The sequence below is a fragment of the Parasteatoda tepidariorum genome, chromosome 3 (genome assembly GCF_982258835.1).
Source record: "Parasteatoda tepidariorum strain Cologne lab strain chromosome 3, Ptep-v5.0, whole genome shotgun sequence".
Taxonomy (NCBI): Eukaryota; Metazoa; Arthropoda; class Arachnida; order Araneae; family Theridiidae; genus Parasteatoda; species Parasteatoda tepidariorum.
In genome coordinates this window covers 5,539,205-5,562,741 of record NC_141757.1, presented here as the reverse complement: position 1 = coordinate 5,562,741, position 23,537 = coordinate 5,539,205, and the positions used below count along the sequence as shown (strand labels likewise).

The 23,537-nt window shown below is 28.1% G+C and overlaps 2 protein-coding genes and 1 long non-coding RNA gene across 3 annotated transcripts in view; 2 read left to right on the top strand and 1 right to left on the bottom strand.

The window, feature by feature from the left end:
- Positions 1 to 23,537, bottom strand: part of LOC147812725 (uncharacterized) — a 284,443-nt gene that overhangs the window by 248,573 nt on the left and 12,333 nt on the right. The window lies entirely within an intron of this gene.
- MED31 (mediator complex subunit 31) lies at positions 146 to 21,724 on the top strand. The gene is made up of 4 exons (XM_087158662.1): positions 146 to 272; positions 3,480 to 3,560; positions 8,945 to 9,041; positions 13,798 to 21,724. Exons 1-4 carry the CDS (start codon positions 260 to 262, stop codon positions 14,054 to 14,056), a joined length of 450 nt encoding a protein of 149 aa, XP_087014788.1. The 5' UTR covers positions 146 to 259; the 3' UTR covers positions 14,057 to 21,724.
- Positions 14,161 to 21,724, top strand: l(3)80Fg (dnaJ homolog subfamily C member 16 l(3)80Fg). The gene has a single exon (XM_087158661.1). The coding sequence runs from the start codon at positions 14,161 to 14,163 to the stop codon at positions 16,507 to 16,509; it is 2,349 nt and encodes a 782-aa protein (XP_087014787.1). The 3' UTR covers positions 16,510 to 21,724.

The window sequence follows — 23,537 nt, the reverse complement described above, 5'->3', positions numbered from 1 at the left end:
CCTCCAAAATCAGTCTCGTTTTAAAGCACACTTTTATTAATTCATTCATTCTTCAGTTCTCATTTGTCAACTTTTATTATTATAAATATTTTAATTTAAAATTGTTTGTTATTCCTTTCGTTTGAATGAAATTATTGAGAAAAAAGAAAAATTTATTTTCTATTTTCATTTTTTGAACATAATTTTTTTAAAAATTTTCAGTGGCATCAGTGAATGTTTGTTATTATGGTTACAATTATAATAATTCGGTAATGTCGTGATGTCGATCAAAGGTATGTGAAAGTATAAATTAGAAAATTTATTAAATTTCTATGTATTCTTTTGTTTATTACGTTTATAACATGAATACCTGTATAAATATATATCAAAATGATGAAATACTAAGTCTCATAAGATTATTCTATAGTAATTCATTACGTTATTTAATGCAGGGAAAAGTATGATTATACTTAATTTTTGTTTTGTTAATTTACATTGTTTTACGATAAAAACATGTCAGTGATTTTATGAAACTCTAGTTTGTCATCGTGACTTTTCTTTTTAAAAAAATTTAACGTCTGTGATTAGATATGGTATAAACAATTATTTGCATTATTTGTGTTGTGTCCTTAATGAAACTGCTGTTTAAAAATTTGCTTTTAAGAATATCAGTTGACGTATAATCAAATTAATGATTTATGTGCCATACTTGTTCTTAGCTTCCATATATGGTAATGCTGACTTAATCTTAAATGCGTTCATTGTGAACTATGTGTAATGAAATTAATTAATGCAATTTAAATTTTCCAAAACGTTCGAAAGTCAGTTTCAATTTTAGATATTGCAAGTTAAATTTGAAATTTCATTTTTTTCTGGGTTTGTCTCATTTGAAGTTAATTATTTTCATTTTATAATAGTGTTATCAGTGGAACACAATTTATAAAGCATATCTATCTTTTAAATCATCTATGGAACTCAAATTGAGCAGAATAAAATGTCAATTTTTATTTGATTTTTTATTTTTCATCTTACTACCGACATTTAAAACTGCATAGATATGTTAGTTAATTTTTTATAGACAGTTTAGAATAAAAAAATTCTCTAAAGTATGTTGCAAAACTTGTATGAAATTGTGCATCATATATTTATATAATTTCAGCAAACTAAAATGTGCTTTCAATTCAAATAAGATGTATTATAACTATTAATTTTTCAATGCATGCTGGTGTTTTCTAAGGTTGGAATGATTATTTTTTAAATCCTCTGACTTTTACTAAATAAATAAAAATTTTTAAAATTATAGCAGCTTGTTTGTGTATTTTCAGGGTGGCTACCCACCTAGAAGTATCAGGGAATTATTTTTTATTCTGCAAAATTCAGGGAAATTTGGATAAAAATCAGAGAATTTTGAAGAAAAACTGAAATTCTTTTCTTAAGTTAAGTTAACCACACTATTATCTTACCATCCATTATACTCACTTATGTTAAACGGAAATTTATTACTAAACGGTTGAAATATTCCAACTTAACTACATTTTGCTTGCATCAATACATGCTCATTAATAACCCTGTTGAACTTGATAAGAATGCTGTGTGCAACTTTTCTATAGTTGTTATACTGTACTCTTAGAAATTTTTTCATCAACTATTTATTTGCCTGCAGTGAGTGAAAAAGGTATGATTGTTATGTTATTGGTAAGTTATACATTTTTTTAATTATATTTGTTTGTTTGGAATTTGATACTTGTGAGACTAAAATTAAGACAGATTTAAAAGTTATGAATGAAAGATGTGAATATCTCTGGGGCTTAGTTTTAACTATACAAAGTAATTGATGCAAATTTTAACTAGGATATAACTAGACAACAAAGGAAAAAACCTCACTAAATGTATGAAGTATGACTAAATAAATCAGTGGACTTCACATTTAAGTAAATTATTAAGAAAACAAACTTTTCCTAGAAAAATAAATAAAACAGTTTTTTTAAGAGATTGCGGCAAGCTGCCCTTCTAAAAATGCTTAGGGAGAACAATGCTCATCTTATTTTTTAAACATGTTAGGGGCTGTAATGACGCACACTTTTCCCAATGTTTTAGGCTTTCTTTGTCACAAACACAAAGTATCTTATGTTCATATATCCTCTATCTTCTTCATCAAACATCTTCTATATATCAGCTGTAATGCATAAACATGTATGTGCAGTTTATAGACAAAACATAACATTTTAGATCATTCTATTCCTACTATTATTTTACACTCTCCCTATATCTTGTTCGAATTTTCAATCGTTAAATAAAATACTTTTTATTCATCCACTACAAATTCAAATACATTTTTTTGAACTTGTAGTGGGTGACACTAGATGTTAATACAGTTTTTTCAGATATTAATTAATTCATTAAATTTAATTGATTAATTTTAATTTTATATGGGGGAGAAAATTTTTTAATTATTTAATAAAAAGTAACTACAATAAAATTTTCCTTTGTTGACCTAAGTAGGAATTGACTTAAAATTTTTTTATTATGTTTTAAGGGCGCTTGTGAATACACCAAAATGATCAGAAGAAACCAAAAGTTTTAAAACTAGCATAATAATTAATGTAAAATTATTTAGGTCTAGCTTTGTTAAACAATAATGGCCAACATTGGCAATAACAGTTACAAGGCTGGTAAAAGATTTTTCAGAGTCAATCTGGAGCATTATCTTCATAAATTCAAATTTATTCTTTATTTTTCATTGTTCTCAAATGAAAATAGAAATCATCACTCATATTTATGTATAAAAAATCTTCTATATTTTATTTAAAAAATATTAGAACTAAAATTTATACTTGGCATCTCTTTCATTTGCAAATAATTTTTTCTGGTAGAATAATAAATGTAATTAGACATAAAATTAATCTTATACATAAATTTTTTTGAAATGCGTCATTAATGATTTTACTCGAGAAATTTTCAGGATTTTCGAGTTGGACTCACAATTAACCCTGCTCATATTGAATTAACAAGTATAGTTTGTCTAAAGTTAGAACTCCCCTAGCCTTTCCTCTGGATTCGGTCACTCTGGTAACAAGGTGAAACTATTTCAAGTAGGGTTGTCGAGTCATTTCTTAGGACAGGTTTTGGCTCACTTCGACGAGAGAAAGGAAATCTTTGGTCTATTGAGTTGGCCCTAGCGTGAAGAGAAGCTACCCTCACTGAAATGCATTATTCTTATTTCCATAGAAGCAGACAACCTCAGACTTTGTGTGGTGTGGGTTCATAACGTAGACAAACTATATCTTGGCATTTGTAGTTTAGTTGTTTTATATGTGCCACATATCCTGTTTGAAAACTTCAATTTTGCTCTTTTCATTCACATTATAGCTGATTACAAAACTAAAGAAATAAAGTAACAGGCTATTAAAAACATAACTACAGCAATTGATTCAAATTTCGGTAGAATTGTAAAGCATTTAAAAAATATTCCAAAAGTAACAATTTTATTTCTATTGCAGAAACTGAAGAACAAAATCGTCTGAGGTTTCAGATTGAATTAGAATTTATCCAGTGCTTAGCAAACCCCAATTATTTAAACTGTAAGTCTCTTTTAATTATTTGAATTTATTATTATTAGTTACATTGGTGTATTAAACTGAATTTAGGCATGGGGCATAGAACTGTAACTCAAGGATTTTACCATCATGTCAAATACAAGGATTTTTCCAAGGATAGAAGGATTTTGCCATTCTATCAAAACCTTACCAATTCTTGTCATTAGAAATATTAATTACTATTAAAATTTCACGATGTTAATGAAATTTTAAATATTTTTATTAAAATTTTCCAAATATGACCCCCTAATGATTCCAGTTTTTGTTATGAATTTTTTTTCCTATGTAAATTTTTTTCATTCCATTGGAAGCGAACGTCATTATAAAAATCAGTTCAAAACTTTTTTTGTTCTAAAATATTCAGATTATTTTTATTCAAAATGCTCTTTTTGAATTAATTAGAAAAATATTTTAACTAAGTTTGATGAATTAATATTCAAAATCATGTGTAAACATAATACATAACATTTCAAGTATGTTTAATGTCAATCATAACTGGAAAATATTTTGATGACTAAAAAAAATCCCTAAAATTCTTATTGTGTAAAATATTTAGTTCATTATGCAACAATTATCATGAAATTGATATTTCGTGAAATCTACTGGATTTTTTCCTATCCATATGTTGGCAGCTATGTTAAAACAGTGAAAACATGTCCCGGCAGGCACAATTCTTTTTATCACTCACTTAGTAATATATTTACGTGCAATTACATAATTTTAAATATTAAAATTCATTCAAAACTGGTACTTTTCAAAATAAATAAATTTCCTTTTCATCAAAAAATAGTTTCATCAAAAAATATATAAAGATTGGGGGAAAGTGATGGTTTTTATTACATCACGTTGCACAAAAGTTCATTTTAAAATAAATTAAACTGTTCTTGAATTAAAGTAAAAAATGTATAATATTTTATTGAGCAACATAAATGCAAATTAAATATTTTAATTAAAGAAGCTGTATGGGGTTTAAAATGATTTAAAATAGCATAAATGCATTATAGCTCAAAATAAGATTCAGTTCAGTATATTTTTAACTTTAGAACATTTATATTTAGTGAATTGATTTTGTGAATGTTAAATCTTAAAATCGATTTTTAAACTTTTTTTTTTAAGCTACAAAAAATTAGAAACTATGTTCAAAAACAGTAAGCAGTTTAAAAACCCTCATTCAAATTTCACTTTTTGTAATAATATTGTATTAAGAGTATTAGGATTTTAAAAAACAAAAACGATTGAAAATTAACGTGGATTGATGATGAAATCAGCACAAATAAGGCTGATTAAAATGCCTGATCTTAAAATAGCAAGTGGTTATATCTCCTTATTAAAAATATTAAGATTTTCTAAACCCCGTGGAAAAGCTTAGTTAGAATTGCTGAAAGAACGATAAAAAAAAAAGAAGAAAAAATCTCTTAGATCTGTGATGAAATTAGTGCAAATATAACACACATTGAAATGCAGGATTCAGTATTGTATATTCCTATTAGAAATATCAGGATTTTTAAAACAACATGGAAATACCTATTGCCGATAAAACTATATTTAAAAAAAAAAAAAAAACTTTTATTTGCGATAAAGTTGACAGAAATAAAACATGATCGTAAGTATGAAGTGGACACTAAGTACTTCAAAAGTGATTACTAAAATTTGAAATTCTTGCATCATGATTTTGTCATATTAAAAATATTTGGAATTTTAAAAATTATGGAAATTTGTACTAATAACCACCGAAAAAAAAAAACTACGTTGATTCTGCTTTAGTGCTGACAAAACTTAAAAGCGTAAATTAAAATGTATGTCTTATTTTTATTAGTGACTTTAAATGATGCTGATGGGCTGCAGGTTGTGCACCCCTATCATGTAATATATTATTTCTAGATCATGCCTCCTCAAACCTCTCTCCCCGCATCGTGTTATTATTTATGGAACTGATTTACAAGCTAGAATGTTTAAATATTTTTTTATTCTAAGCTCAAATGAAATCCGGCAACTTCTACCCCTTTGGTGAAAAATAAACTTCTTTTTTCCCCATTTAAAATTTTGTGTTTTACTTATTGAGTAACTTAAAGCTAAGATTTTTATATTTTTTTTATTAAGTTAGATAAAGTAATAAATAAAATATATATTTAGTTTTATCATTTTATTCCCTAATATTTCTAAGAACTAAAATTTCATAATTGTTACTGGAATGAAGAGAAAGTATTTATTTAATTTTTTTTGTTGTTGTTAATTAAATACATATTATTTACTGTTTTTTAATTGAAAAAAAGTTTTACACGGATTAATGCTGTAAATTTTTAGCCTAATAAAGACATAAAAAGAGAAACTCTGTGCAACAAAAGCATGCAAATAAATAATAATAAATTTTGAAAAAATTATTTGCTTAATATCTTTTACTCTTTATTGCATGGTGCATAGCATTTTTAAAAAGTGTTTAGAGGTGCTTATTTTCGTTTTTTAAAAAGCCCTTAAAATTGCTTTTTTTATTATGTGTTTTTAAAAAGTGCTTAATTTTCCCTTTTCGAAATTGAGATTTTTTTTCTTTACCGTGTCAATTTTCACCACGTATTATGCAAAAGCGTGGTTTTCAAATTATTCTATTCAAGGTTTTAGCAATTCACTCAAACATAATGCATATCTTCGGACCGTCGGTCTGCATACTGAGCAGGGTTCGGTGAGATTCTTGCACTCTCCTGTGCAACTCTGCTGCATTTTGCACGATATTCTGAATTTCAGGCTTCATTTCTCCCCCTCTGAAATTGAACTGAAAAATCTCTCTATTTTTTTTATGGTGGCTAATATAATCAAGAAAAGAGTTCTTCGTCAGAAACTAGCTATTTTATTATGATCATGTAAATTCTTTGAAAATTATTTTACATTGTTATTATTTTGTATATAGTACTTAAAAAGTAATTATAAGGTGCTTAATTTTTGTGAAAAGGTTTTTTATCTATGCACCCTGTAATTGATAAAAGTATAGATTAGTACTTGACAGATTAAGCATTCATAAATTTTATCTTTCTTAAATTTTATAATAAATATTTTATTCGTTTAACTAAAATGCAAACAGTTGAAATATATATTTACTTTTTCTTATGCCTAAATTAATTTGTATTGACAAAACTTATCTCTAAAAACTTCTGAAATGTTTCATAAAACTTAATAAAAAAAATCACAAGATATTCTGATTTTACGAAATATTAAATTAATGTATAATATTATTAATTAAAAACATAAAACAATCTTTAAGAACAATATTAGTACTGAATATTTTATATAGAATGGTAAACTGTAAATAAAGTTTTAAAAGATATTACTACCTTTAGTAAATTCTTTTGCTTAATTACCTGAATTGTCTTGTATTTTAAATTTTGAAAAACAACTCATTAATATAAAAGTTGAATTACATAACTCAATATTTCTTTTGACTAAAATGAAATTTTGATGTTTCACAATATGACTGATTTTTAAAAAATAAAATTATTTTTTGTTATTTAATAAAATAGAATCAATGCAGAAAAAAACAGAACAGAATATTTAACAATTTTAAACTAATAAGTTTTATTTGAAGAAAAGAAGATAAATTTGGTTTAAATGAAATAGTTTTACGAATAAATTTTAAAAAAAATTAGATATGAAATTTATAATTTTAGTTTTATCACTGATATTAACAGGGTATCTGTGCACCTGGAAAGTCATGAGAAATTATCGAAAGACATAAATTTCGGTATTGAGCAGAATTTGTCATGAAATGTCCTGATTTTAACTAATTTTTTTAAAAAAATCATAGAAAGTCATAGATTTAGGTTGCTAAAAAATCTAATTTTTAAAATGGAATCCCACCCCCCAAATTTCATGGTGTATCGAATATCTGAATTTGTAACAAAATCCCCACTTACAGTCATATTTTATTAAAATATAGAATGTTTTTATCACGTTCTTTAAAAATTATGGTGTTCTTTTAAAAAATGAAAGAAAGCACATCATTTCTAAAGCAAATTATCTTTTAAACTTGTTATTTCAGAATTTTTGTTATTATTTTTTTTATTTTATCAATTTTAATTCTAGCTGAAGCAAGCCAGTCATTGGCTAATTTATATTTTTTTTTCCCAAAATGAGAACAGAAAAGTCAGGAGTATTTCTTTCCTTTCCGATGAACAATAAAAGTATCTTTTAAAATATATTTCTCCAGAAAGAAAGAAGAAAAAATTATTTGCTTTTTTATTTTTTTTCCAGCTATTTTATAGCTTCAACTCTTTCTTTACTCTGTTTTTTTAATTTAAAATCTATAAATATGAAGATGCAGAGTTGAACAGTTTTAGTTATACCTATCACTTCAATGAATCTTATTATAATGCTTTTTTAAATTTATTTTTGAGTTTTTGTAGGAGAAAGCAGCAACTTCGTTAAGTCATGAAATTGAAAATCCAAAACATAGTAGATACCCTATATTATATTTATAAACTCAATATTAATGAACAAAACCTGTTTAAAAACTTAATTTCGACGAATTTCATACATTTTTATTTTATTCCCTGTGCTCAATTAGAATCTCTTCCATTTAATCCAATTTGTCCCATTGCATTGAGAAAAAAAAAATTTTTTTTTCCTTGTAAAATGCACTAACTTGAATTTAAATGATTTAATATATATATCTACTTTATTTCATTACACATTGCAAACCTTTTTACTCTAATTTTTTAATGCAACAATGTATCCAAATATTTCTTCTGGAACTGATATATATATATAGTTTAAAGTTTATTATTGAAAATTAAAAATAAAATTATATTATTCACGGAATTATAAGCCAGACAAATCTTGATTATATGCTTTGAAAGGAATAAATGTTATAAAAACTCTGATATGTTGTATTTTCCCAAGGCAAAGGTAAATACCCATTTATAAATACCCTACCCACTGGGTATTTACCCGACCCACGTCTATATCTCTGGCATGTTTGGCTAATTTTCAATAAATTCCACTGATTCGTTAATAATTTGCTTCTTCTTCAGTTCAGTGTTAAGGAATTGTTTTTACATTTTTCAAAAATATATGTTGAATTTCATTTTTAGGAAAAATTTTTATTCTGTTTGTGAAAGAAAATTTAAGTTAAACAGGAAAAAATGTAGAAACAAAATTTTTTAATGAGTGCATCAGTAATTAGACTGAATTATATAATAGCTTTTTGATAAGTGTATTTTTAACTATTTTCATAAGTTTTGCCTCACAATATATAAATTGAGGTGTAATTTATACTTATTATTTATCCAATAACCAATGATAATTTTATATTATTAAGTAAGTTATAGCATAATTTTTTTGTTATTTGGCAACTTAGTTATTTTTTGTTGTTTTATTTTTAGTTTTAGCTCAGAGGAATTATTTGAAAGATAAGGCTTTTGTCAGCTATCTAAAATATCTTCAATATTGGAAGAAGCCTGAATATGCTAAATTTATAAAGTGAGTGTTTGCCTTGTGAGTTGGGTATGGCTATCATAAATTGTTAGACAATGTATTTTTGTTATTGTATATACAGGGTGTTCCGTGTAGATCGCCTTTAAAGACCGTAGATATGCATCACAGTATAACACTTAAGCAAATCTACATTATAGTATCAAAATACTGTGGTTATAAATTTCACTCAATTATTCCCATTAATGTGCCTAATGTGGTATCCAATTCATTCTGTATAGAGTAAATGCATGCATTTGCACTCTCAACAAATTCTAGGTTTTTTAAATATCAAAAAAAAAAAAAAAAAAAAAAAACTGCTTCAGCCTAATGCAGATTTTATCATAAATTGAAGTCACATTTTAATAATTTTTTTAGCCTTTATACCTAACAATTATTATGTGATTTTTAAAATACCACTACATTTATTATATTAAAACTCGTGAGTTATAATTCATGCTTTTAATTTATCACTTTTTGTCATGTTTTATTTATGCCGATTTCATTGTAAATCTTAAAATTTTTTTAAATGCGGTTATTGCTATGCTTTTCATGCGATTTTGAAAATCCTATAATTTATTACAATATTATTATAACACGTAACTTTTAAATTTGCGCATTTAAATAACCACTTTTGGAGATGGTCTGTTTTTATCGATATGGAAAATCCAAGTTATTTTTATTTGGCAGATTTTATGATAGAATGCATTCCCCGGTGGTTTCAAAAATTTTGACTTCGGCCGCGACACACCAATCATGCATTTAAATAATTACTTAAAGACAAGCTTTATTCACTGATTTCCTTGTAAATTAAAGCAAATTTTTTTCCCTTCAATTATTGCGATGCCTTTTCACTTGAATTTGACAACCCTGTTATCTTAACTATAATGTTATTATGACTATAAAAGTTTTTAACTGTGCATTTAAATAATCACTTTTTTATAAATCTCAATATAAATTATTTTCTTTTATAAATTATTCATTACTTTCTTCCTGCAGTTAGCACCATGCAACAAGATAAATTAGAAAATTGGAGGAAAACTCAAATTTTTTAAACTTGTCATTGTTTGTAATTATGTTTAAAAAGATTTTGTTGCTCAGGAGATATTTGAGAAAGGAAATGTTTCTTATTTAAAATCATAAAACCTCTTTAAGAGTAATACCAAATAAAGATTAAATCTTATTTTGTGCTATAATGGTTTTGTTTTGATTTTTGTTCTATTCTTTAATTAAAATATTTAATTTGATTTTAATCATTCATTAAAATACGTTTGTATTTCTTTTACACTTTCATCCTGTGAGCATAACAGTTTCTTGCTAGAATTTATATTTCTTTTTCCATATTTATGTATAGATATTTTTTTAATAAATCAATTATTGATTAAAAGGAGGAAAAATTAAAAAAAAATTTGTTTTTTTTCATTTTTGAATTAATTTTAACAATTAAAATTATTTAATTTACTGCAAATACATTACTAAGTTTACTGTTAAAAAATGTAGTTCTTGAACACTTACGTTAGCATAAAAGTTATCATGTTTGCCTCTAACATGACTGAACATGCGTGTTGCCCTTTGATAGTCCATCTGCTGTAAGCCTAACCGATGACTTACGCCATATCAAAGCTTTTGGGGGGGGGTTTAAATATACGAATGAATCTCTCTATGAACTTTACAGGAAGTCAAAATTCGAACATTATTATAAACATTATAAACACTATTGTAAATTTATTCAAACAGAGCGTTATTTTTTATGAAACATTCTTTTCTCTGTAAAACTTTTTTCTGTATGACCTCGTCGAAAATGTTCTCATAATTAAAATAAGTTTTAGTGCTAGTACTGTTAAATGCATGTCATGTTTTCATTAAATTTAAATTTAACTATGAACAATGATTTTAAAATTTGGATACAATTCTATGCCCAAAATTTTACAATAGCAAATTTTTTTTTGAATATATGAAGGAAAATACATAGAAATTTACCAGTCATAAATTTTTTTTACTTGTAGTGACAATTTTTTGAAAATACTTTCTTATTTTACCAAATTTTTGTGTTGATTTTTTAATTTTCACAAATATTATCTAAATTTTTACAAAATAGGTACCTCTCAAAAAAAACTAGACAGACCCCTAATTATATTTCTTGTCTAAAACTATCAGTTGCAGTCAATATCTTAGTCACGAGCATGACTTGCTATCATTCTTAATTTAGGCCAGAAATTCCACATCTTTCGTTTTTTTAAAATACTATCCTATTTAATACAAATTCTACGTATTTTATCGTTTAAATAAAACCATTTCAAAGTTAATTGATTTTTAAAAATTATATCAAAGTCCTCATTTAACTTAATTTTTTTTTTAAACAATCATTAAGAGAGAGTGAAGAAAGATGTAACATTTCTCACAAACAAAGTAAAATTATTCAAAGAGAGAGAAAAAAGGACTGAACTTACCTCCCTCACAACTTACGGCGTTTTTCTAAATTGTGGAAAGCATCTGTCATTGATGAAATTGCTCCTCTATTAAACAGCAATCGTAAATATTTGTTTGCTGCACTTTTGCGTACCTGCCAGGTCTCCTGTTTTTTTTGACGAAGATTCTTGTATTTTATGACTATCTCTTCTTGTAAAGAAAACATTTGCATTTTATTGGTGATAAATATTTGCTGATGGCAAAAATACTTCCCTTATTCTTCAACAGATGGTGCTATTGCCAGTACTGCAGTATGTTGAGTGCTGATAGTTTAAGTGATTATAAATAATGGTTTAAAAAAATCTTCTTTAGACTAAAATTTATATTGACAGTGATGACTAAGATTTATATTGACTTCCCAAAATCCAATTTTGAATTTCTCTTTTTTTAATTACATGATTATGCATGATGTATTAAAACCTTACTCGTAGCCTAAAAAATTTTGCTATTAAAATCTCTTTTATTTCTCCTGTGTTGGCTGATATGTTTTTGATTTTGATTACACAGATGTTATTGGTGTTTTGCAAAATTTGTACTATTTTTGAAACCACTTTTCTTTCTTCTCATTAAATTCTGTCATGTCTTGAAAATGGGTGCCTATTTTTGAAGGGAATGAAGTTTTTTAATCAATTAATATCTTATTGCTTCAGTTTCTTGTAATTTTTTTATTTAACTGTTCTAGGTATTGATAATAACTAAAATTGATTGAGTCATAATTGATTCAAACATATTTTTGTAAATTTTAATTGGTTTACTTCTCAGTAATGTATTATAATGAAGATTTATAGATAATACTCTTGTATTGTGAGCAACAAATATCAAACAATATTTAAGGTAAGATCAGACCACTTTAGTTTCACAAAAGTTAAAAATTTGCCTAAATTGCGGCATAAAAGAATTAAAATCAACATTTAAATTCAATTAACAAATCATAATTATCTAGAATTCTGTAATATAAACTGAATAGTTAAAATATATGAAATAATAGAGTTTTCTTAAAGTATCAAATAAGCAGTTAGCTGTTCAATAAATTTGTCTATAATTTTTATATTTGTTGTACAATATGAATCAAAATTAACTTATAAATAATAATGGAAGTATTGTGCATAGTTTAAACAGTTATGTATCTTTACTTCGTATAAAATGTCTCCAATGATAGAAAAGAAACATACCCAGGTTTTTAAGAAATTTAGACTTTAATATTTTTTGATGTGTCATGTCAAAAACCCAAACTTTGAACTGGAACATTCTTAAAATCATATTTTCATATTGTTTCTGGTGATGTCATTGTTTGCACTGGTATTGCCTGTTCAATTTTTTTATTTAAAAATAAAAAGAGAGAATACTGATTATTTTGAAAATAATTTAACTTCTGTAATTTGTGATTTCACTTTATTAACAAGAAATGTTCATCCCAGGGTTGGGGTTTTAGACGGGGCACTTGAGTTTTACTGTCCTGAACTGTCTCAAAGTGTCCAAAAACTTGAACATTGATAAAAGGTAAAAAGTAAAAGTGTAACCATTGTGCACATAATAATTAAATATTTGATACCTTTTATACAATTAGCTTTAACTTATTAAAGCAAAATAATATAATATAATAGGAAAAGATTTATAACTTTTGAAGCTCCATAATTCATTGAACAACAAATGTGAATATCTAATCCCTTAAATTTGCCTTTAATACTGAAAAATTATTTTTCTGTATAAGGATAAATAATATAATATTAAAAATAATAATAAACTTTTTTAATAAAACAAAAACTTGTCTTCATTCTGTTCCTTGTTCAAAAATTAACCTTTTATTTTTCACAATATTTTTTTTAAATTGTGACATAATTTGAATAAAAGGGTTTTGGACAGGACGGTTTAAATCGTGGATTAATACATTCTGTGCTAAACATTGCCAACTCTGTTGATAACTTTTGAAGCTCTACAATTTGTTGAACAACGAAAGTGAATACATAATCCTTTAAATATGAATAAATATGCTTTTAATGCCGATAAATAATTTTTTTGAATGAGGAAAAATAATGCAATATTAAAAATAATAATAAACTTATTTAATAAAAAAAATAGCTTGTCTTCATTCTGTTTCTTGTTTGAAAATTAATCATTAATTTTTCGCAATATTTTTTTTTAAAATTGTGACTTAATTTGAATAAAAAAGGTTTTGGACAGGATGGTTTAAACCGTGGATTAATCTATTCTGTCCTGAACCTTGTCTACTCTGGTTTATCCGCATAATAATAAAATTTATCTCACTGCACTGTATTTATTGTTAAAATTTTCTTAGGTATCCTATGTGCTTGCATTTTCTGGAATTGCTGCAATATGAACATTTCAGAAGAGAAATAAGCAGTACTCAATGTGCCAAGTTTATTGACGATCAACAGATTTTGCATTGGCAGCATTATACAAGAAAACGTACCAGATTCTTGCAACCCCAACAGCCTGAAGTAACCACAGCTGCAGCAGCAGCCGTTACAACCTCTACGACCGTTGCAGCAACTCCTGCTGTCAGTGTACAACAACCACCTCAGAAATCAACATGAACTTTTAAATGTGTGTTTGTAGTAATTTTAATGTTGTATGTGTTGCATGAAAATTTTACTTAAATAAACTTTTTTTTTCTTCTTTTTCTGGAAGCTAAGAAAAAATGGGGTATAATCATCTTCTAATATTTCTTCTTCTTCTTGTACACCACGTGTTCTCTTTGAAAGATCCTTATCTGACTCTCGGAATTCCCAGATCTGCTTCGGTTCCAGAAATTAAGCAGGCGTACAAGCGATTAGCGAGAGAGTGGCATCCTGATAAAAATAAGACTCCTGATGCTGAATCTAAATTTATAGAAATCAACAAGGCGTACGAGTTGCTGACCGATCCAGAACGTAAAAGACTTTTTGATCGTTCTGGGATTACGGAAGACACGCCCAATTTTAGACAGTACCCCGATTATTCTCAATTTAGACGTTTCGATACCGACCCTTTCGAACATTTGTTCAACCAGGGTGGGTTCAACTTTCAGTATAAATTTAATCAGGGGTCATTTTATCATAGACATACTATTACTGCTAAGGCCTTTGAGAATCACATAATACCCAACAGTAATTTCCAACCTCATTTAATACTTTTCTATGGAGAACTTTGCTTTCCTTGCATTCAAGCGGAGCCTATATGGAGGAAGCTTATTCAAGAGCTCGAACCTCTCGGTGTCAGTTTTGCAGCCATTCACGTTCAGCAGGAGCCGTCACTGTCAAATAAAATTGGTGTCAATTCTCTGCCTTACCTGATTGGTGTCGTTGACGGAAAAGCCATTCACTATAAAGATCATCAGTTGAGTTTCATCAAAGTCGTTGATTTCTGCCGTAGGGTGATTCCTTACAGGGCAGTGACATCTCTTTCGGATGAAACTGTTGATGATTTTCTGCAGGGATGGAACGATAACAGAGTGAGGATCTTGATCTTTAGCAAAGCCGAATCCATTCGGTTGCGTTACCTCATCGTTGCTTTTAGGTTCCGCAATCGTGCTGCTGTAGGACACGTACGTTTAGATGTGCCGGAGAATTCGCGCACATCTAGGAAGTACAATGTACAGTCAAAAATGGAATCTTTATTTATATTCAATGAAGACTCGTCAAAGCCCATAGCTACACTGAGCATGACGGAATTGTCGACACAAACCATGTGCGACGTCATCGAATCTAATAAATTTCTGTTGCTTCCCAGGCTGTCGTCACAAACCCTGTTCGACCAGTTGTGCCCGACAGAGGCCAAGCGTGCTCGCAAATATTTGTGTGTTATTTTGATTACCAAAAACACAAATGAACACGATCCGTACCGATCGTTGATGCGCAATTACGTACAGCAAGCGGATGATTTACCGAACAATCGTGTCAAATTCATGTTCCTCTATGAAGAAAAACAGAAAGATTTTGTAAAAGCTTTATCGTCGGGAATGGGAGCTCCCGAAGATCCCCTTCTTCACGTCGTGCTCATATGGAGGAAAGAACACGACAGAGTCAAATATCAGTGGCTCGACCGGAAGTGGGACATCGATGACAGCTTCAACGAAACCAAAGAAGCTCTGAATGCTGCGGTTAAACACTTGATGCAAAGTACTGAAACACTGCCGTACGACGCTAAAGTGTCCGTTCTGGCGGACGAACATGCCCTAAGCTTATTCACTAGAGTTTTAAACCGTGTGATACTCGTTGGAGATGTATTGTGGGACAGCATCACTCGCCAAGAGCTGCTGCCAGCGCTGTCGGTAATGCTGTCCATCGGTTTCATCATACTAGTAGGCTATGTTATGTCGTACTTAGTCCAGCTGGAAGAGCAGAGTATTCAGGAGAAGTATCAGAGAGAGGGCAAACAAGTACCAGGGATGCCCACCAAGAGTAAGCCCGAGTACCACTTGCACATACACGAACTCCGTGGGGAAACTTACAATGGTCTTGTTAGGCTTCTTAAACCGGGCTGCCGAACCATAGTGCTTCTGCTCGATAACGAATCCAAGATGAAGCTCCTACCGATCTTCTACAAAACCGTTTATCCCTACCGCAAGAACAAGACGCTGATGTTCGCTTTCCTGGTGGTCGAGAAAAACTTGGAATGGTACCGCCGCCTACTTTTGCAGACGCTCGGCGAACCTAGAGAGTTGAATATCAATCCAAAGAATTGTATTGGTACTGTGCTTTCTTTGAACGGCCATCGCAAATACTTCTGTGTTTACCACGCCAAGCACGCCGAGCAAAACCACAGGGGGAAGGGAAAGAAGGGGGATAATTCCATCAACGGGGATTTCATGGGATTCGAGGACAGTAACAGTAGTGATGAGAACAGCGACATTGAAGCCTGTAAGCTGGATAGGCACGACTTTGACCTGTACGGAAATATTGTTTTTGAAGAACACCTCTTGGACGGACTGTCAAATTGGTTAGATAGATTGTTTGAGGGGTCTACTCAAAGATATTACATTCAGTATTGGCCTGATAATATGAAATAATTCTGCTTAAATTCAATCCTCTTTGTATGTTCTAGTCAAAATGTCTTTAAGTAAATTTGTTCCTTCTTCAGACACCACTAATGATTGATTTTTTTAAAATGTATTTTACTTCCCAATCCTATTTTTTTTTCTCATTGTTATTTAATAACTAAAGAAAATAATGATTAAGCTGAATAAATATAATAACTCAAATAATTTTTAATCATACTATCAGGGGTCTGTCTAGGTTTTTTAAGAGGTAACTATTTTGTGAAAATTTATACATAATTTGTGAAAATTAAAAATTGTATTCAAAAATCAAGACAAAAATATGGTAAGGTAAAAAAATATTTTCAAAAATTGTCACTACAAGTAAAAATCATTTATACCATTCAATATATTTTTTCCCATATATTCAAAAATAATTTTGTTATTGTTAAAATTTGAGCTTAAAATTGTATCCAAATCTAAAAATCCATAAAATTCATTGTCCATAGTTAAATTTCAATTTGAATTTAATAAAAACATGCATTTAACAGAACTAGCTCTAATAGTTACCTTGATTATGAGAACATTTTCAACTAGGTCTTACAGAAAAAAGTTTCACTGAGAAATAATGTTCGAATTTTAACTTCCTGTGAAGTATATAGAGGGATTCATTCGTTTCATTTTAAAAAAACTCACCAAAAAAAAGCTCCCTTAGACATGACATAAGCCATCGGTTAGGCAAACCATATTGCACTATCTGTCCAACAGGTGCTACCTTTTCGTAAAAGTTCCTCTTTTTCATAGATTGCAGCGAGAATGAGATTTGCATGAGAACTAGCTTTTTTAAAAGTATTTTGTGAAACTACTGTTTTTCCTAAAGTTGAATTTGTGAAGGTACTGCTAAATAGTAGTAAATTTATCCCGGACAGACCCCTGACTATGTAATAAGTTTCAATCTTCATTTTTTTGAGCAGTGAAAAATGAATTGTTTAATTAATGGTTTGCAGCTTTTAATTTACTTAATGAAGTTCAAAATAAATTTTTTTTTTTAATGAATTGCATTTTTTTGATAGTTAGAATTAAATCATGCACTTTCAGAACAAAGTATGTTAAATCATACCTGATTTTATTTTATAACTTAGAAAATACTGCATTATAATATAAAGAGATTTTATGTCTTTAGAAAGGCTTATTTTTTTTTAATAGGATTTAAATTTTTAAAAAAATATTAAATATTTAGGCCTCTATAGAAAAAACTTTTCTTACCAAATTTTCTATACGCCTAAACTTTAAAGATAGAGTAAAAAATAAAACTATTAAGAAAAGAATATATATTTAGCGTTTAATTATGTTACTTAATTAATATCGCTTATGAATGAACACATATTTTAGTTGTCAAAAATCAAGAATATTGCAATTTAACACTAGAAATGTAAACAGTTAATGCGATAAATCTAGCCATTATGTATAATATCAGTTGGTGATTTTGGAGGAAGTAATGAGGTATGCCTGATTACTTCCTCCACCATTTATCTTTATCCATTAATCCACCATTTATCCATTAGTTTCACCATTTTATCTTTTTGTTTTGCATAACAAGGAATATTTTTTAAAAAAGAAAAAGTGCAAACATAGTTATTTTAGCTATTGTGTGCATGGAATAAACAAACAAAAAGAATGAAAGTAAAAGTAATGGAATTAGCCTAAAGTCAGGAGAATTTCATTTCAATCACAGACTTTGAATTGACCAAAAAAATTTAATATAAATATTAGGAAATTATAGGTTAGGAGAAAAAACAGTTTTTTAAATTTAATTGGTTTTTTAAATTACCCTTGTTTGAATTAAAAATGATCAGTTTCAGAATGATGCAGGTTGTTCTATTTCCAAAACTGGTTGTTTTGTAATCGTCATTATTTCTATCTGTAAAAAAGCTTAGGTTCAGCCAGGAGGAAATTAATTAAGTACTTATTTCTTCTGTTTGTTTCATTTTCTTCTTGTTCCATCATCTCTACAATCAAGTCGGACTTTTACAAATAATTTCTATAGAGCATGTATGTCAGATCTTAATGTAGGATATTTAATTTTGACTATGTTGCCTATGAATTTATTTCCCAGACTGTCTCATTGTTATTGTTCTAAGTTCTTCGAACTTAATTGTGTTCAAATTAGAATGTTGAAAAGAAAGCTTTAAGTCCATAAATAAAAATGGCCTTTTCAGAACAGCAAATTTCAATTTTATATTAGAATTTCTGCAATCTTCAGAACAACATTCACATTTTCTTAAAGAATATTTAATGTCTAATAATTATCGAACTAATTGCTAAATTGTAATTTTTTTATCTATTGTACTCTTACATTTTTCTATGTGCCTTCATAATTCCAAGTCACTATTAAAATTTTCCACCTTTTATAAATTAACATACCTGCCAAGTCTCCTGTTTATTAATTAAAACTCCTGTATTTTATGACTATCTTCTGTTTACCCGTATATTCTCAAAATTATTTGTATTTTTTAAAGAAATTTTTATAACAAATATATGCAGATGACAAAAATACTTCTCTTATTCCTCAACAAAGGGTGTTATTGTTAATACTGGAATATGTTGAGTGTTTATAGTTTAAGTAATTATAAATATTTGTTTAAAAGTTTTTTCTTTTGATTAAGGTTTATATACATATTTTTTATTTCACTAAGTGTAAGTGGTTTTATTATTTCCAATTTTGACTCATGATTATGCATGACGTATCAAAACTTTACTCTTAGCCTAAGAAATGTTGCTAGTAAAATCTCCTTTATTTCATTTTTTCAATGTTGACTGGTAGGAATTAAAAGGATTGCACTTTTTTCTTACATGTGTCTATAAAATAACTATTATTTTGACTTTACTTATATGTGACCCTTTTTTAATGCAAAAAAGGTTTTCCAGTTGTGTATGTTTTGAGGCGCCCACTTCTAGTTTTTCTGTAATTTCTTTTACTACATATATCATAATCATACTTTTTTTTTTATTGCTAACTTTAAATTTAATCTTATGTCTTTGTATTATTGCTCATTTAAAGATGTATATTTTCCTTGTTTTATTTTTCTATTTCTTCCTATGGAAACCCACCTTAATTTTTTTTTATCCAACTTCAAATTGATTATTAAGAGATAGAAAAATGTATTTTATCATAGTAATTTTTTTTTTTTTTTTTTAATGTTTGAGTTATTTGAAGTTGAATTTTTTTAATTAAAAGTCTATAAATGCAGAAAATATCTTATGATGCAGGTTTCTCACATCTTCTGAATTTAACTATTCTTATATTATAAGAAGCTCTGTAATGTGGTTAATTAATGATAATTATTACTTTAATTCAATGCAGAATGTCTAGACAAGTGATTACAAGTATTATGAATTGGCTTGCTGATATATATATATATATAGCTGCCAACTCTACTAGATTTTGCTAGTTTCTCCTGCTCTACTGGTTTATATAAAATTCTCCTGGTTTTTGTACATTTTAAAAAATTCCCTAAAACTGAATTGAGTATAAAAGTTTCCTTAAAAAAGTTGCTATTGAAATAGAATTTTTGTGCAGATTATTGCTTGCTTGCTTGAATAATTAAATAAGTGTTACTAATACATAATGAAGTGAACCTCATTTATAGAAATCAGTTCAAGACTTTTTTTTTTTTTGTTATAAGATGTTCAGTTTATTTTTATTCAGAGCTTTTTTTTAAAAAAAATTAACTAAAAAAATCTTTTCACTATGTTCAATGAATTAAATGCCTATTAGTATTTGAAATTATGAGTAAACATAATACATAACATTTTAAGTATGTTTAATGTCAATCATAACTGGAAAATAGTGCCGTTTTTCTATTTTGATGACTATATAATTCCCTATGTGTCAAATATTTAGTACATTATGCGACAATTATCATGAAATTTATATTATTTTGGAAAATCAACTGGATTTTTTCCTGTCAATGTTGGCAGCTATGCACATATAAATATATATATATATGAATGACTAATGATTATACATACTCCTAATTAATATCTTTGATCATAATGTGTATATGTCATTAAGGTAATAGGAAAATCCAGCTCTTTGCAAACTGTAAATGTCACTTTGCGGTGTGCCTGTATGCCTCACAAGTGACAGCAGCAGTTTGCCAAGTGCCAAATTTTTCAATTTACACGTGACATGTATGATGAGAGAAAAAAAATTTTTAATTAAGGATTATCTAAAAGGTATTTTTAGTTCTGCTTCTATTTCGGGAGTTTCTATACTTTTTTTCTAATGACTCTCAATCTTTTTTAAACAGTCCGCCAGTCAAAATAAAAGAGTTTCTATAATTTTCAGTCAGTTTCTATAATTTTCAGAGACTTTTCAGTCATTATAGTGAGCCCACATACCTTTAGTTAAATTAGAAAACTTCATTGCTCAATTAGTCCTAATTTGTTTCAGGTTATTTGAAATAAGCCCAGAGCTATGGAAGGCTTATAATAGTAAATAGTCATATTAAAAATTTATTGCAATAAGCTTATAGAAATTTAGTCTAAGTGATGTTTCTCACATTTTCTTATAAGCCTTAAGACATATAGGCGGATTGTAAATAGCCTAAATTGGACAGATTAGAAAATACTGAAGACTTTTCCAATTAGCTTGACACATTGCTAAATGGTGGTATATTTTATTCACAAATTTTTCATTTTCAATTTGCCTACAGGATATATATATATATAAAACTCTTAGGATTGTTTATGAATGAATTACAATGTACGTGTAATAAAATTTACATGTAATATGCAATTATTTTGAAACTTACCTTTAATTAGATACACATTAGATTACTTCATTAACTATAATTTTTTATCATTGCCTCCTATTTATTTTTCATCTTATTTATTATTGTGTTTTCATTTTCTCTGTTGTTAAGAATTATACTCATGCACTGCTTATATTAAGAAAATGCAACATTTTAATTAGTATTGCTCGGCGTATATTCATCTGTATAGTGTTCTGAATTATAAAACTATGGAAAAAAATCTTATGAAAGCAGCCTAGCAATGAAATCACATTTGCTATTCATTCAAGCTACAAAATCTATGCATTTAAAAACTGATATGTATACGTTGATCAAACACTATTATCTTATAAATTTGAAATGTTATCCATTTCTGATGATACTATCCATGTGATAGCTGTTTAAAAAAAATGATGCTACTAGAGGATATGTAATAAATTAAATTTAATTAATTATGTGTATGAATTGTTTATGTTTTAACGTAGAGAGAGTAATCAGTGCAGCACAAGGCTTTGTACAGGTTTGACATTCTTCCTTGTATCTCCTTGATCTCTTTTTCTGAGTTTCTTTTTTTTTTTTTTTTTTTTTTTAAGTAATTGAAAATTAACCACACTGCCAAATGCACTTTTCAAAATACATATGCCCTGCTATAAACTTTACAAAGTACATGCTTTAAAGTACTTTCGTTTATCACGTGAGATCAGGGTTACCACGTGAGACTAAACTGCAACTATTTTCGGCTTGAGGTGACTATGGCAACTTTTTTTTTTTTTTTTTTTTTGCCTGAAAATGCTAAAAAGAAGCAACTGTTTTCAGCATTAACCAATTTTAGGCCAGGCATATAAATTTTATAAAATATGGTATTTTCATTGAAATCTGCTTAAATCTATACATAATGGCAAAAAAAAAAGTTTCGGATAGCACATACACTTGTATGGGGTCCCCATGTCCTCAATCCAAAGGTAAATCCGTATTTTACGATGTAAAGGTTGTCGTCGATCCGGAACCCCAAGCTCTGTTCATAGTTTTTTACGAGCCTGTCTGGGTTTTTCACCAGTTTTCGGGTCACCTTGTCCCATCTTGGAGTTCTCGGATCTGCCCAGACTCCAAGACACTTTTCGAGAAATTTTGTACCAGTTTCTTGTTTTGAATCCATGTGGAATCCAACAATGTGTTGAAAATTCGATAATGTTTCACTTCTTGATAAGAAATGAAGGCCGATACTTGTCCCGTCTGGGCAGCTAATCGAGATCCTCCTCCCAGGTTCAAGGTATTGACTGTAGCGGACAAGATATCCATGGTTCGAGTCGAAAGGCTTTTCGGTCTCTCTTGACTTGACTTAATATATACAGTTTTGCTGAGTTCCTAACCGCGAAACGGGCATCTGACTAATTAACCTAAGACTGGCAACTAAGACTTTTGGCGTTAGGCATAAGGAGGTGATTGGGCAATTGGCATCTTATGGAATTAGTGTTATCTGGTAAATGGTATACTCCTGGGTCGAGGAAGCAGGAAGTCTTGGCAGTGGATAACGTCAAGCGGATAATTAGCGTCCAAATGACTTTTCGCACATAGGAAACAAGCTTAAAAAATAATATTTTATTTCAGAAATAAAACTATGCGTATGACCATTGGATAAATTATTTAGTTGAACACCAGTTTTTTTTATATATATAAAGTTTGCTTTATTTATAAAATTTGAAACTTTAATCCACCATGATATACGATATATATTAAAAGGAATAATTATACATCTAGAAAAAGTCGAACTCGTCAACAACTTTTTCAAGTTTTTTTTTTAAAAAAAAAGAAAAAAAACAGCGTAGTTTGAAAGTTTTTGAACAGAAAGAGTTTACTTCAATTAAACACTTATAGCTTTTTTGGAAGTTTGTAGCGTTTTTAAAAAGTGTTTAAAGTTGTTTATTTTCGATATAAGTTTTTTTTTTTTTTTTAGCTCTTAAAGGTGCTTTTTTTATTCGGAGTTAGTAAAAAGTGCTTAATTTTGCTGTCTTTTAAAAAGAGATTTTTTTTTTGCTATTTCGATTGTCGCTCTAAATTACAAAAAATTCATTGTCATTTTCTCTGCAATATTTATCAAAAACTAGTTATTTTATCATGATTTTGTAGATTTTTTTTTATTGATTTTACGTTTATAAATTGAGAACTTTAAAGAGGAAAGAAAATAATTTTTATTACTGCGCAAATCCTAACAATGATTTTTTTTTTTTTTTGGAAATAGATTAAAAATATTTTTTGTTGAAAAAT

Bases quoted from the DNA above. Each gene is read 5' to 3' on its own strand.
- MED31 (XM_087158662.1), top strand. The intron at 3,561-8,944 runs GTAAGTCTCTTT...TTTTATTTTTAG, and splicing joins AAACCCCAATTATTTAAACT to TTTTAGCTCAGAGGAATTAT. The intron at 9,042-13,797 runs GTGAGTGTTTGC...AAATTTTCTTAG, and splicing joins GAATATGCTAAATTTATAAA to GTATCCTATGTGCTTGCATT.